The sequence below is a fragment of the Rhea pennata genome, chromosome 12 (genome assembly GCF_028389875.1).
Source record: "Rhea pennata isolate bPtePen1 chromosome 12, bPtePen1.pri, whole genome shotgun sequence".
Taxonomy (NCBI): Eukaryota; Metazoa; Chordata; class Aves; order Rheiformes; family Rheidae; genus Rhea; species Rhea pennata.
The window spans coordinates 13,387,740-13,406,355 of NC_084674.1; the positions used below are offsets into that span (position 1 = coordinate 13,387,740).

The 18,616-nt window shown below is 38.0% G+C and overlaps 1 protein-coding gene across 7 annotated transcripts in view; it reads left to right on the forward strand.

Moving 5' to 3' along the window:
- KBTBD12 (kelch repeat and BTB domain containing 12) overlaps window positions 1-2,543 on the forward strand; it is a 39,795-nt gene extending 37,252 nt beyond the window's left edge. For all 7 annotated transcript variants that reach the window (XM_062585933.1, XM_062585930.1, XM_062585934.1 and 4 more), the window contains one exon: window positions 563-2,543. In XM_062585933.1, the coding sequence (XP_062441917.1) occupies window positions 563-685 (123 nt within the window). In that variant the 3' untranslated portion in view covers window positions 686-2,543. The remainder of the gene's footprint in view (window positions 1-562) is intronic.
- The last annotated feature ends 16,073 nt before the right edge of the window (window positions 2,544-18,616 follow it).

Sequence of the window (18,616 nt, forward strand, 5' to 3'; positions counted from 1 at the left end):
GACTGTTCATGACAACTTCCTCAGCTCTTCAGAATAGCTAAAGTGTATGTAAGGCCCTGGAGATTTATTTCTGCTCTGTTCCTCTCCCAAATCACAGGATGTCCAAATTTTGCACCCAAGCAAAAAACATTATAATGGCATGCTTCCAGGAGCCTGAGAGCTGCATTTTATTCAGGGGCAAAGAAAAGACAACATTCGGCATGTAGGCATACTCATCTTCGTTAACAATAGGCAATGCTCCATCTTAATCTGAGCATTTGACAGTCAATCACACAATGAAATGCCACCTGCACACTTGGGCCAGGACAGAGCACTTCACGTTTTTGTCTCCTCAGCTGCACCTGCAGTTCAGAGCGTGAGGACTGAATACACTGCATAGATCTCCACCTGCACTATTTAGTTTGCTATACATTGACAAACTAGCATACTCCTTAAACGGTATAGCTGCTAATAGCACAAAAAAGTACCTCTTACAGAAAGATAGCAATTCTAACTGTGCAAACTTTTTTGATCCCGTTTGGCTTCACTTCTGATTCCTGCTGTTGTTCCTACTGTTTTTCAGCTCGTCACGAAGTTATTACCAAAGAGATCCTTGAGCTGGACACATGGGAGAACCAGTGGAATGTGGTGGCCATCAACGTCCTCATGCATGACAGTTATGACGTCTGCCTTGTTGCGAGACTGAACCCACGAGACCTTATCCCTCCTCCACCAGATTTAGTGGACCAATAGAAAAGCAGTGACTCCCAGCACTTCCAGACTCTACAGACACTGAAGAATTTGGAGAAACACGTGCTGAAGTGACTCAGGATGATAGCTGCATCCCACGGAGAAAGACCTGCAACATGTGCTTAAGGAAAGAATTGCCTTTGAACTGCACTTCTCAGATAATGCTTAATTTGTCAGTGCAGGTACTCTAGATTTCTGTGCTTGAAAAGTCGGAGTTCTTCAACCTTTGTGTTTAGCCAAAGTGCACTGTCTCTTAACAGTATTCTATTCTGCTATGCAAGCTCTAGTGTTTGGTGTAGACTGGGCTTCTGGGAAGCTTTGCCTCACAGGCACAGTGGCAGCATTCCACAGTGCAACAGCACAGACGAAAGCAAGCTCTAGCCAGAGAAATTCTTCCTTTGCTGTATATCCCACTGAGTTGCACTGAACTACTGAGGGGACTAAAAAGTACCTGAGGTCAACTGATGAAAACTAGTCCATTTGTCCCAGAAGGATATATTGTAATTGGTTGATCCAGGAGCAGAGGGAAAGCAAAGAAGAGACAAGGAGGAATCTGTCTTAAAAAAAAAAAAAAAAAAAATTAACAGTTCTGTTCAGAAGCCAAACACACCAGCTACTGAAAGCAGTATCTAACTCATGGACAGGACAGTCAGAGATCCTTTCTTTGTTGGCAGAGATGAGCCTGTTCTAGTAGAAAACAGTCTTCTGGGAGGTTTGCTAGTTTATCAATACCAAAGAAAAGAAGAATTCTAAGTTTTGCATAGATCCTACCTGTCATGAAATCTGGTTTGATCAGAACCTAAAAGCTCAGTTAGAAAATCCTCTTCCTTTGAGAGAGATGGAAAAGGGGACAGAACTAAAAAGTAGTAATGAAACCGGTGTTATCAGCATACTAGCTCTGCAACCACAGAGAGAATACATGTGCTAAATGGTTAATGTTTATATAAATGTAACTGTTGCTGTAAACGTAAATGTAGCTGTTTTTATAGAAGTTGCTTTAATGAAGTAACATAAAGTAAATCACCAACAATTTGGCAATAATCACGGGAAGAACAGTAGTTTAAAAGATGTTTCTTAAGGCAGCATTATGTTTATAGGGCTAGATCACAGTGAGTTAGAGAAAAACTTAAGTGTTACTAGTACCTGTTACCCTATTTTAATTACTCATGACTATTCCTCATCTTTTCTAGTGCCTACCTTATAGTATATCCATGTTTCACTGCCTGGGCACTGCAAACGAGAGTCGGAAATCTCAGTTTTCTTGAGTCAAAACTGCTAATAATAGTATGCTGCAATAGACAGAGAATGAAAGTCAGAGGTAAACACTGTAAAAGTAAGCTATAATACAGCACAAGAATGATCAGTAATTCATTCTTAGCAAGAAGTTGCTTTTTATGGTTACAAAGCAGCAACAAAAATGGAAGGAAATAATTAGCAAAGAAAAGGGGAACTGTCAAGTAGTTTGTGCATAGTCACTTGTAGGATTTGCATTTTGGAGCATCTCCATTTTCTTTTTAAATCACATATTTGGCTGCAAAAATACTAGCAAAATACACACACACACACACGCGCGTATATATATATATATATATATATATATATATATATGTATATATATATATATTGCCTGCAATGCTTATGGCTGAAAAAGATGATGACCCAAAAGCCCTTTCTCCTCTCTGGCTTCTTTGATTCATGAACTACTTTCTACAATATCCAGTGGGAATATTAAACTGTCTTATAAAAACAATTAGCAAGAAGGTCACTAAAGTTTGCCTGATAACTATAGCACCACACTGAGGATTGCTCAGGCAATAGGGAATTTGGGGGGGGGGGGGGAGAACTAAGGAAAACATGCAGGAAAAAAAGTAGGTCTGTGAACCTAATAACTAATCTCATCTCCCTTTAGGTTCCAAAGGCAGAATGAGTATAGTCTAAGCACATACTCCTGTGTTCCTACCATTTCTGTATTATCCATTCTTTTTTTCTTTCCTTTGTTGATACATAGGTCATCAACTCTTTAGGAAAGAACTGTGACAAACATGAACTTCAGTGGTACAAACTAGCAACCTGTTCTTAAAATCTTAATCACTCTGGTTGCTAAACACTGTCTTAGGTATAAGATCAAGAAGGCAAAGAAAATCTGCATTAATATTACAAAAAAAATTCAGTAGAGAGTTCTTCCAGTTAACCATGCAAAACTGGAAACACCCTTGTAAGTCTAATTGTCACTGCAAAGTAGAAGTAACCTTTGCTGTAAACCTTTGTTGCTCAAGTCAGCAGGAAGCAATGCTCTTCAGTGGCCACTCTCTTAGCCAAACAGCTAAGCGTTTCCTTGTGATTACCACAAACTCTGCAATAGCATCTACTGATTTTATTTCTATCACCTTTTCTGTTTAAAAGTGTTTTTTTCTTTTTTTTTTTTTTCTTCTTTTTTTTTTTTTTTAACTTGGGTCTCTGCATTTTGGGCCTTTCCTGAGCTCTTCATTTTAAAACCTGAGTTAATCTACTGGATTTTGCCTTGTGAAAGACAGTCGACTTAGAATATTTCAAGGAGGAAAAGGAGATTTTTGCAGGCTTGCATTAGTCAAATAACAGTGGCATTATTTGAACATATGTGTGGAACATGGCTGAGCACCTCTATTATTTATTCCATTAGTGAACTGGCCACTTCTTTCACAGTTTGTATGTCCTGGTTTTTAGGCTGACACTTTGTGACTCGGAGAAAAACTATGTACTCTGTGAAGGTCTGCCTTGATAACCAAAGGAGAACAACGGCTTATGTTTTATACACTGACTTTGCTACCAGCTAGATTGAGCAGCAGTGGACAGAGGGTTTGGGTTTGTTTTGTTTTCATGAGCCACTGGAATGCCATCTGCCCCTGCATACACTGAGCACTGCTTCATGCTCTGCCCGCAAAGTCCAACAATTAGCAGGAATTCTTGTGTTTCAGTTTCTCATTTTTTTTTCCCATATCTGAATGTCTAGAGTTATATATCAGGGAACTGTTTTCTTCTGGATCAAATATGCAGAATGGGGGTAGAGACAAAGTAATTTAGGTACTAACTTCTTAATTCTATGAAGGCCCCATTTAGTTCATTGTTGGCCCTGAGGGTCACCGCGATTTCTAAACTAATTCTTAGAAATGAATGCCTCACTGAGGAAGGAAGGAAAAAGGAGAAGGCATACTTATTGAGAAATGTAGGTCTGAGCCAAAATCCTTCCTAGAGTATGTCAATTTTGCATGTCCACTGATATATTCATGAGTAATCTCACATTGCTGGGAAAGTCCTTATGAGTCTTCATTTTTTTTCTATTACAAATCCCAATGCAGAAAAAAAACCTGTAGAATAGGAATTCTCCAAGCATGTGACCTTCACTGAAATAATAGTTTGCTTCAGCCACTTTTTATCTGAGGAACAGTTAGCTGAGCTTTTAATCAAAGCTGTGCTGACATCATCCATAATACCAAAATGCAAATAAAGCAGCCCTGGCAATCTATAGAACTACGTAAATGAATGGGAGGGTTGTTATGCAAAAGCATTCATTTAATTTGTCATTATTCATGAAATATTGAAGTATATCACTAGTTGTCAAATATGAAGAAAAAGGTTGGAGAGGCAGCTGGTGATGTTGCACAAGGGAATAAAAAGAAAAATGAAATGCTATAAAAGGCTAATGGAGGTTCTCCACTTTTATCCTCAACTAATGCTTTATTTTGAAAATGTGCGTGCATAACTGATTTCATGAGGATTCCCTTTGACCTCTAATCTCAGTTTTTGTACACGTGGTCATTGTAACTGCCCATACATGTAATCCATCAAGTATCTGACTACCCATTCTAACATACCACTATGGTGATTGCTTGTAGTTCATAGTCACTGCCCATACCAAGTAAACATACACATACATTTTGCACCTGGGCAATATTGAAGTTTATGGGCCAGATTCTGTATTGTGTTCCAGCTGTACTGGACCATTCACAAAGCCATGACTTGCTAGCCAAGAATTGCTTTGGTACGTACAAAGCTGTCAGAGATACCTTGTGCACCAGCGCTCCCAAGCACATCCCAAGCAAGAGGCAAAGGGAGCAGCAAAACTGCAACACCAGTAACATCAATCAGAATGTTCTGACACGCAGAGGTGCCTAGGTGGGGTGCAATGATCTTCCCCTTCTCTTCTAGGGTGAGTTCAGATGTAAAAGGACCCTGAAATGTGTAGTGAGATTCTTGAAGACCAGTGAAAATAAATGCTAGAAAAATACATGTATTTTAAATGTTAAAATTTATTAAGATCTTTGTTTTATTGCTTTTTTTGCTGATCTGAAAGACAATAACATTCTTTTAATAAGCTCTTTAGCCAGTGATTGCTCTCTGAGCTATAGTGATGGTCTCTTTCACAGGCTCTTCTCTTAATGGAATATTGTAGCTCTTCTGAAAATTTGTTTCATGAATCACAGTGCTTTGAATCACCTGGTCAGAATTTCAGCTACTCTTTTGCAAATTTCTGTGTCTCTCCCTACAGCTTTTCAAGTGGACTCTAGCTGCAGCTTCAAAGAAAAGCTACTTCACCCCCAGTTGTGCTCAGCTGGAACTAGTGCATTTGCAATTTACTATCATTTGACATGTTGGGTTTGAAAGCAATGTATTGGAAATTGGCTGAAATACACAAAATAAATGTACTTCAGAAGTACACTTTCCTTCTTTTCTTGGCAAACGTCTCCTCTGTGTGTGTACCACCCTGTCTGGGTGTCTGATGGAATGATTTAATAATAACCCATGATTTCAGCCACAGTGAAGGTTGCACAGGGGGCAATGTAGTTATGCTGCCAGAGCAGACAGAATCAGCATGATAGAAAGCTGTGGCTCTGTAAAGACTGGCCAGCCTTGACCTAAGAAATTACCTTCAAACTAAAATGCATGTAAGTTTTCTAGGATGTATATTCATGTATTTTATATACATATGTATAACATTATTTTTAGAAGGTTTTTTTTACTAACAGTAGCAGGATTTTTTTTAACACATACCTGGCAACTCTGCCTTCTGCAGAGCTCATCAGAGTACTTTTAAAAAGTGCTAGTCTTTAAATAGATGGAACTATTCCAGGCTTCAAGTCGAACAGAGGCTTAAATTTTTGGCTTGACTAGGGAGCAAATGGGGAAATCTTTCAGTCCTTACCTATGCCTCCTTCATTCTCCAAATCTTAGGTTTTCAAAGCTTTGTACAAGCCTGCCCTGTATACCCAGAAGATGGGAACGGCTGCTCTGGGTGCTCAGCAGGCTTCAGACTTCGCAGGAGCCCGCTAATCCAGAAACAAATCAAATTTGAAAAACAGAAGGAAGGCCATACCAACTCCCTGGATTTCAGAACCCTTGTCTTTGGGCAGGTTCAGGCCCCAAGCTAAATTTTGTGGTTCAATTTCACTGCAAATAAAGCCTGCCTACTTTGTAATGTTACTGGTCTTTTGGTTACAGCACAGGTTTAAAACCAGGTGATCTGTGTCCTGCTTAGTTTTGCAGCTCTCTCTCTGAATTATGCTGGTAAGTTTGACTTTAAATGCCTTGCATACTGCTCGTGCCATATCTGTAATGACTGCGAGTGCAAACCACGATCATTATCTGTGATACCTGAATACTAGCTGTTCCGCAGACAGATTGAGGCACAGAGGGAGGCACCTCCATTTTTGCAATATAGATCAGGTCTTAAAGTCAGATATTCTCTTGCGGTTTCAGTCAGGGCAGGTTCCATTAAAGGTCTCTTAATTTATCAGGTTTTAATACTGCTATTTTTTCTGGATTTTGTCCTTTTCCAGTCATTCTTTATAAAAATACAAGTGACTTTGCCAGCTTTTCTATGAAATGCATTATCCAAACTGGCCTCCTGAGGCTGTTGGCTTTTCATTATTAGGGTCGAAGTACAGCCACTAAAATGACAGTCAGCTGCACTAATTTATTTTCTGATTCAGCAACTTCATAGAAGAGGAAATGCATTTCATCCATACGTACAGTAATGTGAAAGGAAACCACTTCCCACATATACAAATTCCTGACTCATTCCTTTCAAATGTGGCTGAAACAACTACCAAATTCTAACAGAAAATGCTATGATACCCCTTAGAGCTAGACTCCCGGGCTTTCCCTTGTATCCAGAGGAGAATCACAGGGAGGCAGTGGTGTAACGAGGGCTCAGACTGGAAATCTGAACGTTTGGGTTTCATTTCCAGTTCAGTCACTGTCTCCTAATCTTGAGCAAACTGTTCTCTGCACTTAGGTGTATCCATGAGTAAAACAGCCATAACAACACAACTCTACCTCATTTTGGGTCTGCCTTACTATATTTCTAGATGAGATGGCTCACTGATGTCTTTATGTCAAAGTTCAGAGATCAAAAAGCATAATAAAATAGCAGAACACTAACATTATTGCACAACTGTCATCTATCTGCTTTTTGGTAATATGAGTGTCCAGGGCATTCAGAAACTGAGTCCTCCTGGAAAAGGAAAGACTTGATATTTGCAACCATGATATTTTGTTCACTCTATCATAGGTAAACAACAAAGGATATCAAATCATGCAATATGTTAGGCAGAGGAAATCTAAGGCTTACCGCATGTGTTTCATACCTAGTCACACTTCTACACAGGCAGAACTAATCTCGGCAAATTGAGAGGTCACTGACTGAGGCTAAATTTGAGCAGTAGTAATTATAAGAATGGGTGAACTGTATGTTTCTCAAAGCAGTTTTGATTTAGTAAACTATGCCATTTAGACAGCCACAATTGCTAACAGGCAAAAAAGAGAAGGTGTTTTATAGAAGTGTAGCAGATTTACTGGATAACTGAGACTTGAGCTGAATATAGACGATCTACCACACAGCTTTGATTAGGAAAGCAGCTGTTGGAAGTCTTCTGGGATTGCCATAAGGAACCTGGATCTGTAATGCATTTAACTGGCCACTAAAAGGCAGTGTTACATCCAAGAAATCACCTACAGAATACTCAGAAGAGGGTTTTAGGATTTTGCTGAAGTGTAAACAGTGTAGGATCTACTTGCTCAGTTACTGAATTTATACCAAGGATTATGTAGTTTTCCCCATCTGTGTGCACGTCCAACTAATCATAGTTGAACTGGTTGGTAATTTACAACACAGAAGTCATGAGAGTTCAAAAATCTTTCAGGTTATGACAAGTTTTGTAGTGTACAGAATATTTGTTACTAAACAACCAGGGAGATGTATTGGTCCCACAATTAAAAAGCAGCAGCAAAACAAACACATGCAGTTATTTGCAGGACAGAACTGATCTTAATCAGAAAACTACCTAATTTTTTTGTTTTCTTTTAATTTATTAGACTGAAAGCCTGTGTGTGACAGTTAACTGGCACCTTAAAAAATTAGTTTATAAGGAGTTACATGAATAAAAATAGGACATATCCCTCTTTCTCTCGCAGTGGTGTAAATCAAGTATAAATAATTTTACGTCAATGCTGTAACAAAAATGGAAGTGAGACTCAGATTTAAGATCTATCTGAAAATCTATCTCTACTCAAGGAGGCTCAGTGTTAGAATCTCACCCTCTGTGTTGAGGATGAAAAGGAAACAAAGCAAAAGATGAGATGTGAGAGACTGGTAATAGAGTACCAAACCTCTTCTTCTACTATGGGGCAAATCTAGTGCAAGTCAAGAATTCCCTTTAGATGGCTGTCTACTGACCACTGCTAAACATATATGTATATAAACATACACATATAAATATACATATATGGCCTAACTTCCAGTGGACAGATAGTTCAACTACTGGAGAGGAAAACAAAACAAAACAAAACAAAACAAAAAAACAAACCCCCAAACACAGTCACGGCTGGTTTACACAAAAATACAAGGTCAGGGTCTGAATAACCTGCAAGATTCACCTTCCAATCTCCAAATGAACAGTCAAAAGAAGTTTGCATTACGTTTGTTTCTACCCATAACTGGAAGAGGAAAGGTTAAATGTCTTTCAAGAGTGCTTAACTCTCGCAAAGATGGAAAGGAAGAAGTCAAACTGGAGCAGTAGTAAAGAGAAGGGGAAGAGCTCTCAAACCTGTCTTTAAATTCATTTCAGATGTTTATTCCATCATTCTTCATTCTGCTCCTACCCTCCAGTTAATTCACTCAGAAATACCACATTAAAACAAGGGTGCAGTTCTTTACCTCAGGTCAGCTCATGTACTGTAATGGGAAAGGCCATATTTAATCCAGGTCTCAAATGTCATATTGGACAATCCAGTCTTCATTATTTGTATATATTTTTCTAAATTCCTCCAGAATGACAGGCTAGATGCTTATACTGATAGCCTAACAAGCTTCCTCTGAGATAATGTGTTTCAGTTCTATTCCTGATTGCAATGACAGTCATCACCTACAATATGACAGTATCTACCTAACCATCTCCCTAAAAAAGCAGATAATCTTTGCTTTTCCTGGAAATCAAACCAGTGGAAGGACTGATCTTGATAAGTATTATATGTAGAGATGGCTATTGCTATTCTAATACATAGAAAATAAAGACATACTTAAATCCATTGTCCTCTTAAATAGACAAAGATTAAAATTGCAATGGCAAATATTGTACTCTGTGACAGTTGGTGGCATGGCCTCTGTCTTCCTTTTTTGCCTTTACGAAGGATCACAAAGTAACACTGCATTGACCTTGTCCCAGTGAATCATATTAAACTGTATGCCTTTCGTAAGAGGTCTTTCCAGATTGCCGTGAAGTCTTCAACTATACCTTATATTCAGAAAATACAAAGCTCTAAGGATTCTTAATGTGCTTATTCCTTGCAAGTATTTTCAGTAAGGATGCTCTAAGGACAAATTTTTGCCTACTGGAATCAATGGCAAAATTCCCATCAATATTGGTATGACTAACTTTTGCCCTATGGTTATTTGAAATGTTTGCATAAGAATTACCTTGACTCATAGGATAAATTTAATGGTGGGTTAAAACGACATGACAGATGTGTAAGTTAATGTGATTGCCCATGTTACACTAATATTATTGTGTGATTCCCTCAAGAGTCTTCTACTCTCCTAAATTTACTTATTTATTAAGACACCTATTCACGTTCCATCCCTCTACAGTGCCTTTTAAGACTGTAACGCTTGCCTAACCACTAACAAGAGTCTACAACAGCACAAAGCACAACTCAAAAGGTAAGAAGATAAAAGTGTAAGAAGAAAAACGACCTTTAAAGGTGGCTGATACATTCCAGTTTCTCTCTTCTGTCAGCTGGGACACACTTGTACTTAAGTGTATGTTGATAATGAAGCTATAGCTGTATTGCAGTTGTGAGGTGTGATTTTAAACTGAATAGACGTACCCAACCCAGATCTAATGATTAGCAATGAAGATCCAATGGCCCAAGTGTCAGCTGCCCTAGCAGTTCTGTGTGATCTCCAGCTGGACTGAACAGCCCACGCTGAAGCCCGGGTTATTGTGTGTTCACTGCTCTTGTTACTTATCAGCCTCAATTAAAGCTAACTCAGGTACTCACTTACATTGCAGTCAGAACTCCTAAATGAGTATAAAAGAGAATAAGTATGTAGTCCAGCTTGCAGAATTTAAAAAAGTTCTTTTCATTCAGATCATTTTGCAGTCCATGTTGCCATGAAGCTACAAAATTGCCTATGCTGGCAAAGCACAAAGAGAGGCATAGAGATGGGAACAAGCAGCTGCTAATGGGTGTGTGGTATGGCAGCTGCTTATGCCAGCACTAACACTTGAAAAGTCACTCAAACTGTGCCTTAATGTACTAGTATTCACCTCAGGTTTGAAGCTAGCCCACTGTAAATGCTGTTCATTGGAGTGCTTTTAGGAGACAAATAGTCAAAGACTACGCAAAGATTGATAATTACCGCAGATTCTTGTCATGACTCATGCATTAATAGCCTACTGCTTGATACCTTCTCATGTTCTTGTACAAAGATGCCAAATAGCACATGAAGAAAACCATGGGATAGGACGTTTACCCTATTTCCAGTATTAATAGCTGGTAAAACCTTCCTAAAGGTTTTAGTTAAAGGACTTTTCAAAACAAATTAAGAATTCACTCCTGCTCAGCACTGCAGCGTGAAGCAGTCATTTGACACACAAAATAATACTTATTTTGCCAGGAAATTTGCCATTTCCTTAAGCAGGTCATTCTTTAATCTGATTTTTTTGTTTCTTATTTTAGACAAGCTCCTGTAACAAAAATGTTCAGTGTAAACTGTTAAGCCGCTTCACATGTCTGTAAAGCTCAGGCATGTTAACTATTTCATTGCTCTTTTCAGTTGGCTTGGGTCTTTGCTCACTTGCGTTTAAGGACTTTAATATACTTGACCTACTGTGATATTGCACAGATCACCTTATAGTTTCTGCTTTATATACCTAGCTGAGCTAGATAAATCTTCATATGTAATTACATGATTTACTTTTATAAGGAAAGTAAATCTTCATAAACACAAATTCAAAGGGAAGCCATAGCTTGGTTTTTCTGGAACCATCTGTGCACTGTGTATTTAAATCATATTTGTTGTGATCTACTTTACTGGATACATTGTATGCAATGCATTAGGAGATTCATGAAGATGTGATCCACTCAATGGACTTGACCTAGCTCCATTTAAATCTGCATCATTTTTAGCCAATAGAAAATAGGAGCAGGATCAAACCAAGAGTGTAATCCTGTTAGCATTTATAAAAGCCTTCTCTGAGATCAGGATATAAATAGTAATTAGAAGGCGATTAAGAAAAAGTGATATGCAATGAGTAATTTGTAACTAGTTTACACTGAAACTGTGATAGTCTTAAAAGGAAAGATGGTATCAAGAAAAAAATGGCCAGCTACTGAAAGACACCGTTGCTCCACTGAAAATTACGGATGGATCATTTCTAGAGAAGGAACTAACTTCTGAAGATGACAGTATAAAAATCATAACAAAATCCGCTGTGTAACCATCCACAAAGACTATCTGCTCTACTTAAATTATAGCAGGTTTTTGAGGCATACTTGTTTTTTAAAAAAAAATTGGAACAAATTTGACGTCAACTAAACAGTCAAAACAAAACTGAAGTCCAATACCAGGGGAAATGTATCTTTCTGGGGAGCACCCACAGTCAGAATGCAGAAGTGACGGTCACTGTGTTAAAGACATAGCGATTCCCTTTTGTAGGAAGCAGAAAGAAAATCCGTTAGAAATACCTACAGAGACCTCTAGCTCTATTGCCTAACATTTACAGTTGCCTACCGTACAGTGGTATGTTATGGAGATAAACAATCATGATAAAAATGCATATAATAAACTTTAGAAATATAAGACTGGAAATTCGATGCTGTTTTACTTACAAAACGTTTCTCATGCAAGTGTTCCCAGAAGCTGTTTTATAGTAAAGTTTGAATCAAATACAATAAAAATCAAATCAAATCCAAGCTCATTCATTCTAAAACAAACAAAACAGCTCAGGTTTCAATTTGGGTATGATAATGAGTGCATGCAAAAATATTCATGTATTACATATTTGATTTTCATGGAAAAGTCATGAATTTACAAGCAAACCTCAGCCACTACCTATGTGTATCACAACAGTACAGATTCATGTACAAATTAACAGTGTAGTTGTACATCATTGTGTGCATGAGGTTATTCAAATGCAGTATCTAAACACTGACCTGAACAGATTGCGTAAATGCAAAAGTCCTATGTTCATGGTATTACTAATTTTTGACTACTGTCAAAAAATACCAGCTAGAGAGTAAAAGAATCAGGTATCATATAAGGCTTGATAACTTGAATATCAGCCATGCTCCTCTCATCAGTACTTTTCTATTCCCAAATATAGGTTCAATGTGTTTTTACCGTGAAAGGTATTTTTGCTAACGCCTCAAAAAATTCTAGAGAAAATTAATGCCCCATGCCAAAAGCTTTCTCTGCAAAAGTGTAAAGGCTCTCTCAAAAGGTTATTTGCAATGATTTCTGTCCTAGCCAACCTCCACATGGCGAATATCACGATTAAGTCGGCAGTGACGCCCTATGTAAACGAGGTGATTATCAGAACTGTATGTATCTGGTTACTAGACTGTAAGCACTTAGAGGAGACTGGCATCAATATTTCCAAGACAAGTACTTTTTCTCTTAGCATTCCAAATATTGATTTTTTTTACTAAACAATGGTTTTACAACAACATTTTAAAGATTTTTAAAAAGCATATAAAAGAAAGCCAGTTCTCAATCTCTAGAAATATGAGTATGTTCACATTACTTAGTTCTATTATCCTTTTACAAAATCCAATCAGAGAAGCCTTAGTAAAACAAGTAATAGGACAACAAAAAATAAGCTTTCTCTGTGGTAAACTTTTATGACTTTTACATAAAAAGAGTATGTTAGTGACTTCAAAACCTCAAAAAAAAAGTCAGAAAATAACATGTAGAAAGTGTGTAGATATTAATAAGAGACTTTAACCTTGCATTAGCTATTTCATTAAAATAATCTCTGCATTTGTTTGAACTGTGCTATGGACTTCCTGGTGTTGCTGAAATAGTCACCTCTTGGTTTAACATGAACTTATATAATTTGTAGACTGTCAGTTGAGAGCCAGCCATTATCAATCAAGTCTGGAACCCTGTTGCCAGCAACAGCCAATACTACATTTCGCAGCGAAAGGTGTGAAACTTCTTTGTCCTTCTTTCATATGTCTCTACTGCCTGTAGTGCACCTGCTGATGATTCAAGTATCTGTTTTACTTTATTTGCTAATCTGCATAACTCGATGATAATTTGTCATAATTTGAGCCCTTCATGGCACATTTTAGCAAATAAAAGTTAGGTTTATAACAGCTTTTTCTGAAGTAATAGCAGTGCTATCATTGCAAAACTACATGTTATGTTCTGTGTCTACATGAAATGTTGAGGCTTCACTTGAAGATAAGGGATAAAATGCTGGTCCCACTTAAGGGTCGCTATTGTTCTTTGACAACACCAAGGTTTAGCCATTGGTTCTTTGTGTTACACAAAGAGCATGTTATAAAGAAAGTCTGACTTATCAGAGCCAGAAATCAGGATTGTATCTATCAAAAGGAATGCTGTTAATACTGCCACCTAAGAGCACAGCTGATGAAAGTTACAGTATTAGAAATATTAGAGATATCTTATTAAGTATTGCCATAAATGCACGGAATAAAGTGATGTTCCAGGAGTGCCTGGATGAACAAATTGGAGAAATATGGGTGTGAGTCATAGTAGGAGTTCAGGATTCAAAACATTTCATGCAAAGCTGTACAAAGACATGCAGTTAACCTCTCATGTCCTGATAATGATGTTGGAAATTCTTTTGTGTGCTACAGTGTTGGACTTGTGCCTGATGGGGAAGCTAGACTTGGTTCTTCTGATGTATCTAGGGCCATTCTATTTAAATAGTGGCATAGGTATCTCATTTTAGAAATCTAAATTGAAAATTTTTTGCAAATACAGTTCTGAAACACTCTATGATCCTAGGATAGGATCAAATTTTGCATTTCTTACCCATCTCCACTTAGGAGAGAGGATGGATTTCATCCCTTAAAACATTGCAGGTTTCATCTTTTGGAATGCATTTCCTGAACTGGAAATCAGCAGGGCTAGAGGGAATTTGTATTTTCAAATGTTCCTTTTACTAAGGAACCAGAGGGTTTGTTTGGCTAGAAAAAAATAGTATGTTTTTAAGTTTCAATTAAAAAGACAGTCAGCCGTTTCACACAGCATCTCTCATCACCATGTAATACTCTATAAAATAGAGTACAAGTATAAATTTATATAAGAAAACATAATTCATTGTTTCTTCAACTAGAAATGTGGCTCTCAACATCTGCTCACCACAAAGGATTCCTGTCTGCCTTTTGGCACATTGCTTCAGGTTTCACAGGCAAGCTGGGGAAGAATCTCCAGAGTAAGGACTCCACGGGAAATTCTAGCTCTGTTGAAATCAATTGAGTTTCACCATTAGCCTTAAAGAAGTTAGGAATTAACTCCCTTTTTAGGCTAGAAGGATAGTCTTTGTTCTAAAAATGGTGTTTGGTTAGGGTTCCCTGGAGGTCACTCTTAAGTCCAGTCTCACCTGCTGTGCAGACTATGAGCCTGTACTTGTGACATGAATTGTTTTACATGTGCTACAGCTTCCAGAATCCGTAAGAGCCCACGTACCTGCGCAGATAAATTGGTAAGGACATCTGACAAGTAACTGTCAAGCAGTCTGAAAGACAGTCATGTGGGTGGCAGGCAAAGGGAAGATAAAGCATGTCAAGCTTATGGTTACTCCTGGGAACATTCTGTCAGAGCATTATAGGTATAGCTGCTTTATCTAAGCCAGATATGCTAATCTTTTTGGAGAACCTCACTGCAGTTAAGGGATCTCTTATGGTGTTTCTGTACTATACAGAGAAACTTGCAGTTATTTTATAAGGTTCACAGACCTGAGCACTGTGTGCATTACTGGGATCTGCCTGCAGTAAGTTCCTTGCAGGACTGTGGACTGTATCTATACTACCCTTAGCATGAGGAGTTCTGATCCCAAATATAACCCTTTGGCACTGATGTAACATAACTATTAAATAATGACAATCATAAAACTTGCCTACAGTGTGTGCGTATTTCATGCAAGCTTTGGCATCGTAAGTAAAGCTGTTCTTCCACCTTGTGGTTAAATAGACTATTGCTTGCAGAGTTTGTGCATTAAAAATCAAGCACTGCATATGAATAATGCTATTAAACAGATACACTGCACAGAGCACTGTTGCTATCACAGAACCTCTCCTTCAGACCAGTGCTATGAATATTAACTAGCTAATTTTGTATGGTGAACACTTGTGTGTACATGTATGTGTGTGTGTGCATGCCCACATGTGAGTGTGCAAATTAATAGAGTTAGGTTTCCCTCTAGTGGCCTCAGCCCACAGAAGTTTTGAGACTTGGTGTAACAATGACTAAAGTCTCCTTTAGTTTCTCCAGTAAAAAAAAAACGTTATTCAGTGCTACATGCGAGCTTTGTCACATTGCTTTAAAAAAAATAGAAAGACTTGGAAACAGAGTGCAAGTATGTCACAGACCAGAAAAAAACGATCTCGTCAAATAGAGATTGTGGCCTGTTTCTGTGAGCAATGTCACTAGAACTAAAAGGAGTCATTTAGAGGCAGCGAAAAATTCATCTATGCTTTCTTCTCCATTTCCACTCTCTCCACCCCTATTTTCCACTTTTTACTTTCAGCTACTTAAGCAATCATACAGTCTTTGTCATTGCATCAGGGTGCAATTCAGCACAATTGGGTCCAGCATCCCCAGTCAGTCACCACACAGTGAAGCCCAACTTCAAAACCAGTAATTAAACATCAATTCTGTGCTAATGTAATAGAGGTAGCTTGAGATACATAATTTTGTAGTAAATGCAGAAGATCTGCACTGTGTGAAACACTGGAACACATTGGCTAACATACTTCAGAGCCAGTAAGTGAGTATCAATGTTTTTAATGGTCCTAAATTACACTTCATTCCAAAGCAGGATTAGCTTGGTTATGTAAGAGGGACTGATTTGGTTCAAGGAAGAATAGTGAGGCATGAAAAGAACAAGCTGTTTAAAATCTATGCCTGCTTCTCAGATGTTGCTGTTCTCTAAAGAGTGGTTTATTAATTATGTGCCATCCTCCTCCCCATTATCATTCCAGTTCCACCAGCTGGCACTATTCTAAACTGATTCTCCTTGCATAGTAGGTGCGCCCCAAACACAGCGTAAAAATCAACCCTCATACATCACACTCCTTTTTTGTCACTCAATTTATAATCATGATCAGCAGTCAAAATGTTCCCAGAATAAACCGTCAAAGTCACTGAGGAACATCATTTTACCTAGAGCGTCACATTGCAATCACTCCCCAATAACCAAACCTTCGTTTCTTTTGTTCATCTGATCAGTAGACTGACAGCTGATTATAAAAAGGAGCTGACCCTGGAGCCTCTCTGTTTTTTTGACTTCAGATGACAAAAAGGGAGATTTTCACTTTAACACGCTAAGAAAACTAGTTTTGATCAATAATTTTTTATACCAAGAATTGAACTGCAGTCGCAAATTTCAGCTGTAAGACAGTACTCTCATTTCCCCTGAATGTGAAGTTTTTCAGATCCAGAATGGACAACATATAGAGGTAAGCAGAAATACTGAGTTCAGATATAAAGACAAATGCAGATTTCTGTTGAGTTCTAGTACTAGTTTGTAGATGTAAAGCTAGTGATTCAGTCTCCATGTCTAATTAGATGGATGCCACATCTAATTATAAGGTTCATTTTCTTACAGTAGCAAACCAAAGTACATTTTTGTCTATAATTATTTTCAAAACAACAAGAAGCCAAGAAATCTGGCAGTGGGCCCAGGCACAGATTAACAGTTTATTTTTTCACCTATCTTATATCACAGATAAAGGCTACCAGCATGAACAACAGGTGGGACTTTTACCCCATGAAGCCAGTTTTTAGGAGTAGATATCACTGTGGAGGGGAAATGACTGAGACCAGTCAGGACTAGCCAACCGCGCAGGTACAATGATAACATGAAGTCAGTTGACAGTTCCACAGAAAAGGATCTGGACTTTTAGGGGCCTGCAAACTGAAACATTACTGTACATTGTCGTACTGCTGAAAAAAAAAAAAAAAAAGAGCAAACTGAGATAACACATCCTGGGATGTATGAACAGAATTAATACATATTAAGCAATTTTTATGCTCTTGAAGATTCTCCTGAGGTCTGGTTGGATTACTCTATCCTGTTTTGGACACTGTACTTAAAGAAAGATTCAGACCAATTAAAATCAAAATGAGAGTGAATAAAATTTGGAGTTTGGAAAAAAAAAACAATTATAAAAAAGATCAAAAGACAAATTACTTATAGACAAGGAAATCAAGGGAACATGGAGTGACAGTATCACACACATAAGTGATAGTAAAGAAGAAGAGAATAAATTACATGCCCACTATGGTTGGGACAAAAAGTAACCGCAAAATAAAGGAAGAGTTAGGTTAGATGTGAGGAACTATATTCCAATGAAAAGTATAGTGAAGTGTTGGAATAGGTTGCTCAAAGTAATTGTGGATTCCATCACTGAAGGTTTTTAAAAGTTGGTTAGACAAACATCTTCTAGAGACACCTAACCTATGGGCAGGAAGAACTGGATGACGTCCAGAGGTATCTTGAAGCCCTATTTTTCTAAGATTCTACTCTATGATGACAGTTTTACACCAAAAGACCATCACATCATCTTTTGTTGGAACAACCATTTTTACATAAATGAGATGCTCTTTAACAGACAATGGTATCATAGCAAGTCACGGGAGAACACCTCTTATGCAGTATTTCCACACCTTCCTACCTGCTGGCATTTATTTTAGAAAACCTTCACCTACTCCTCACCCTGACTCTTCACATCAATCTACTGATGTTTACTTACAATGTAAAAATTTGCTCACAGGGTGAAAGCTCCCCTCTTGTACTTATTTTTGCAGATGCACTTCTATACAAAATCTATATATGAACTGTAATTGAGTTGTATTAACACCTCCATTTGTCCTTCTCCTTCCTCTGTTTACCTTAGTTTTCAGAGCAGTGGTAAGTCCCTCTCTAAATGCCAGGAAAAGAACACAGGACATAAACAGCTCTTGTATAACATGCTGATATGTTGATATACCAAGACTTGACACATGGCCCACAGTTTCATATTTTCATCAGTGTTTCCTATTCTATTAGAAGCCAGCTAGATTTGGTATGTTAGGGCCTAGCCTGAAGCAGAAGGCCTCAGGCGCTATCTGCATGAGACCATCAGTGCCCATTTTGTGCGTGTGGTACACCTGCAC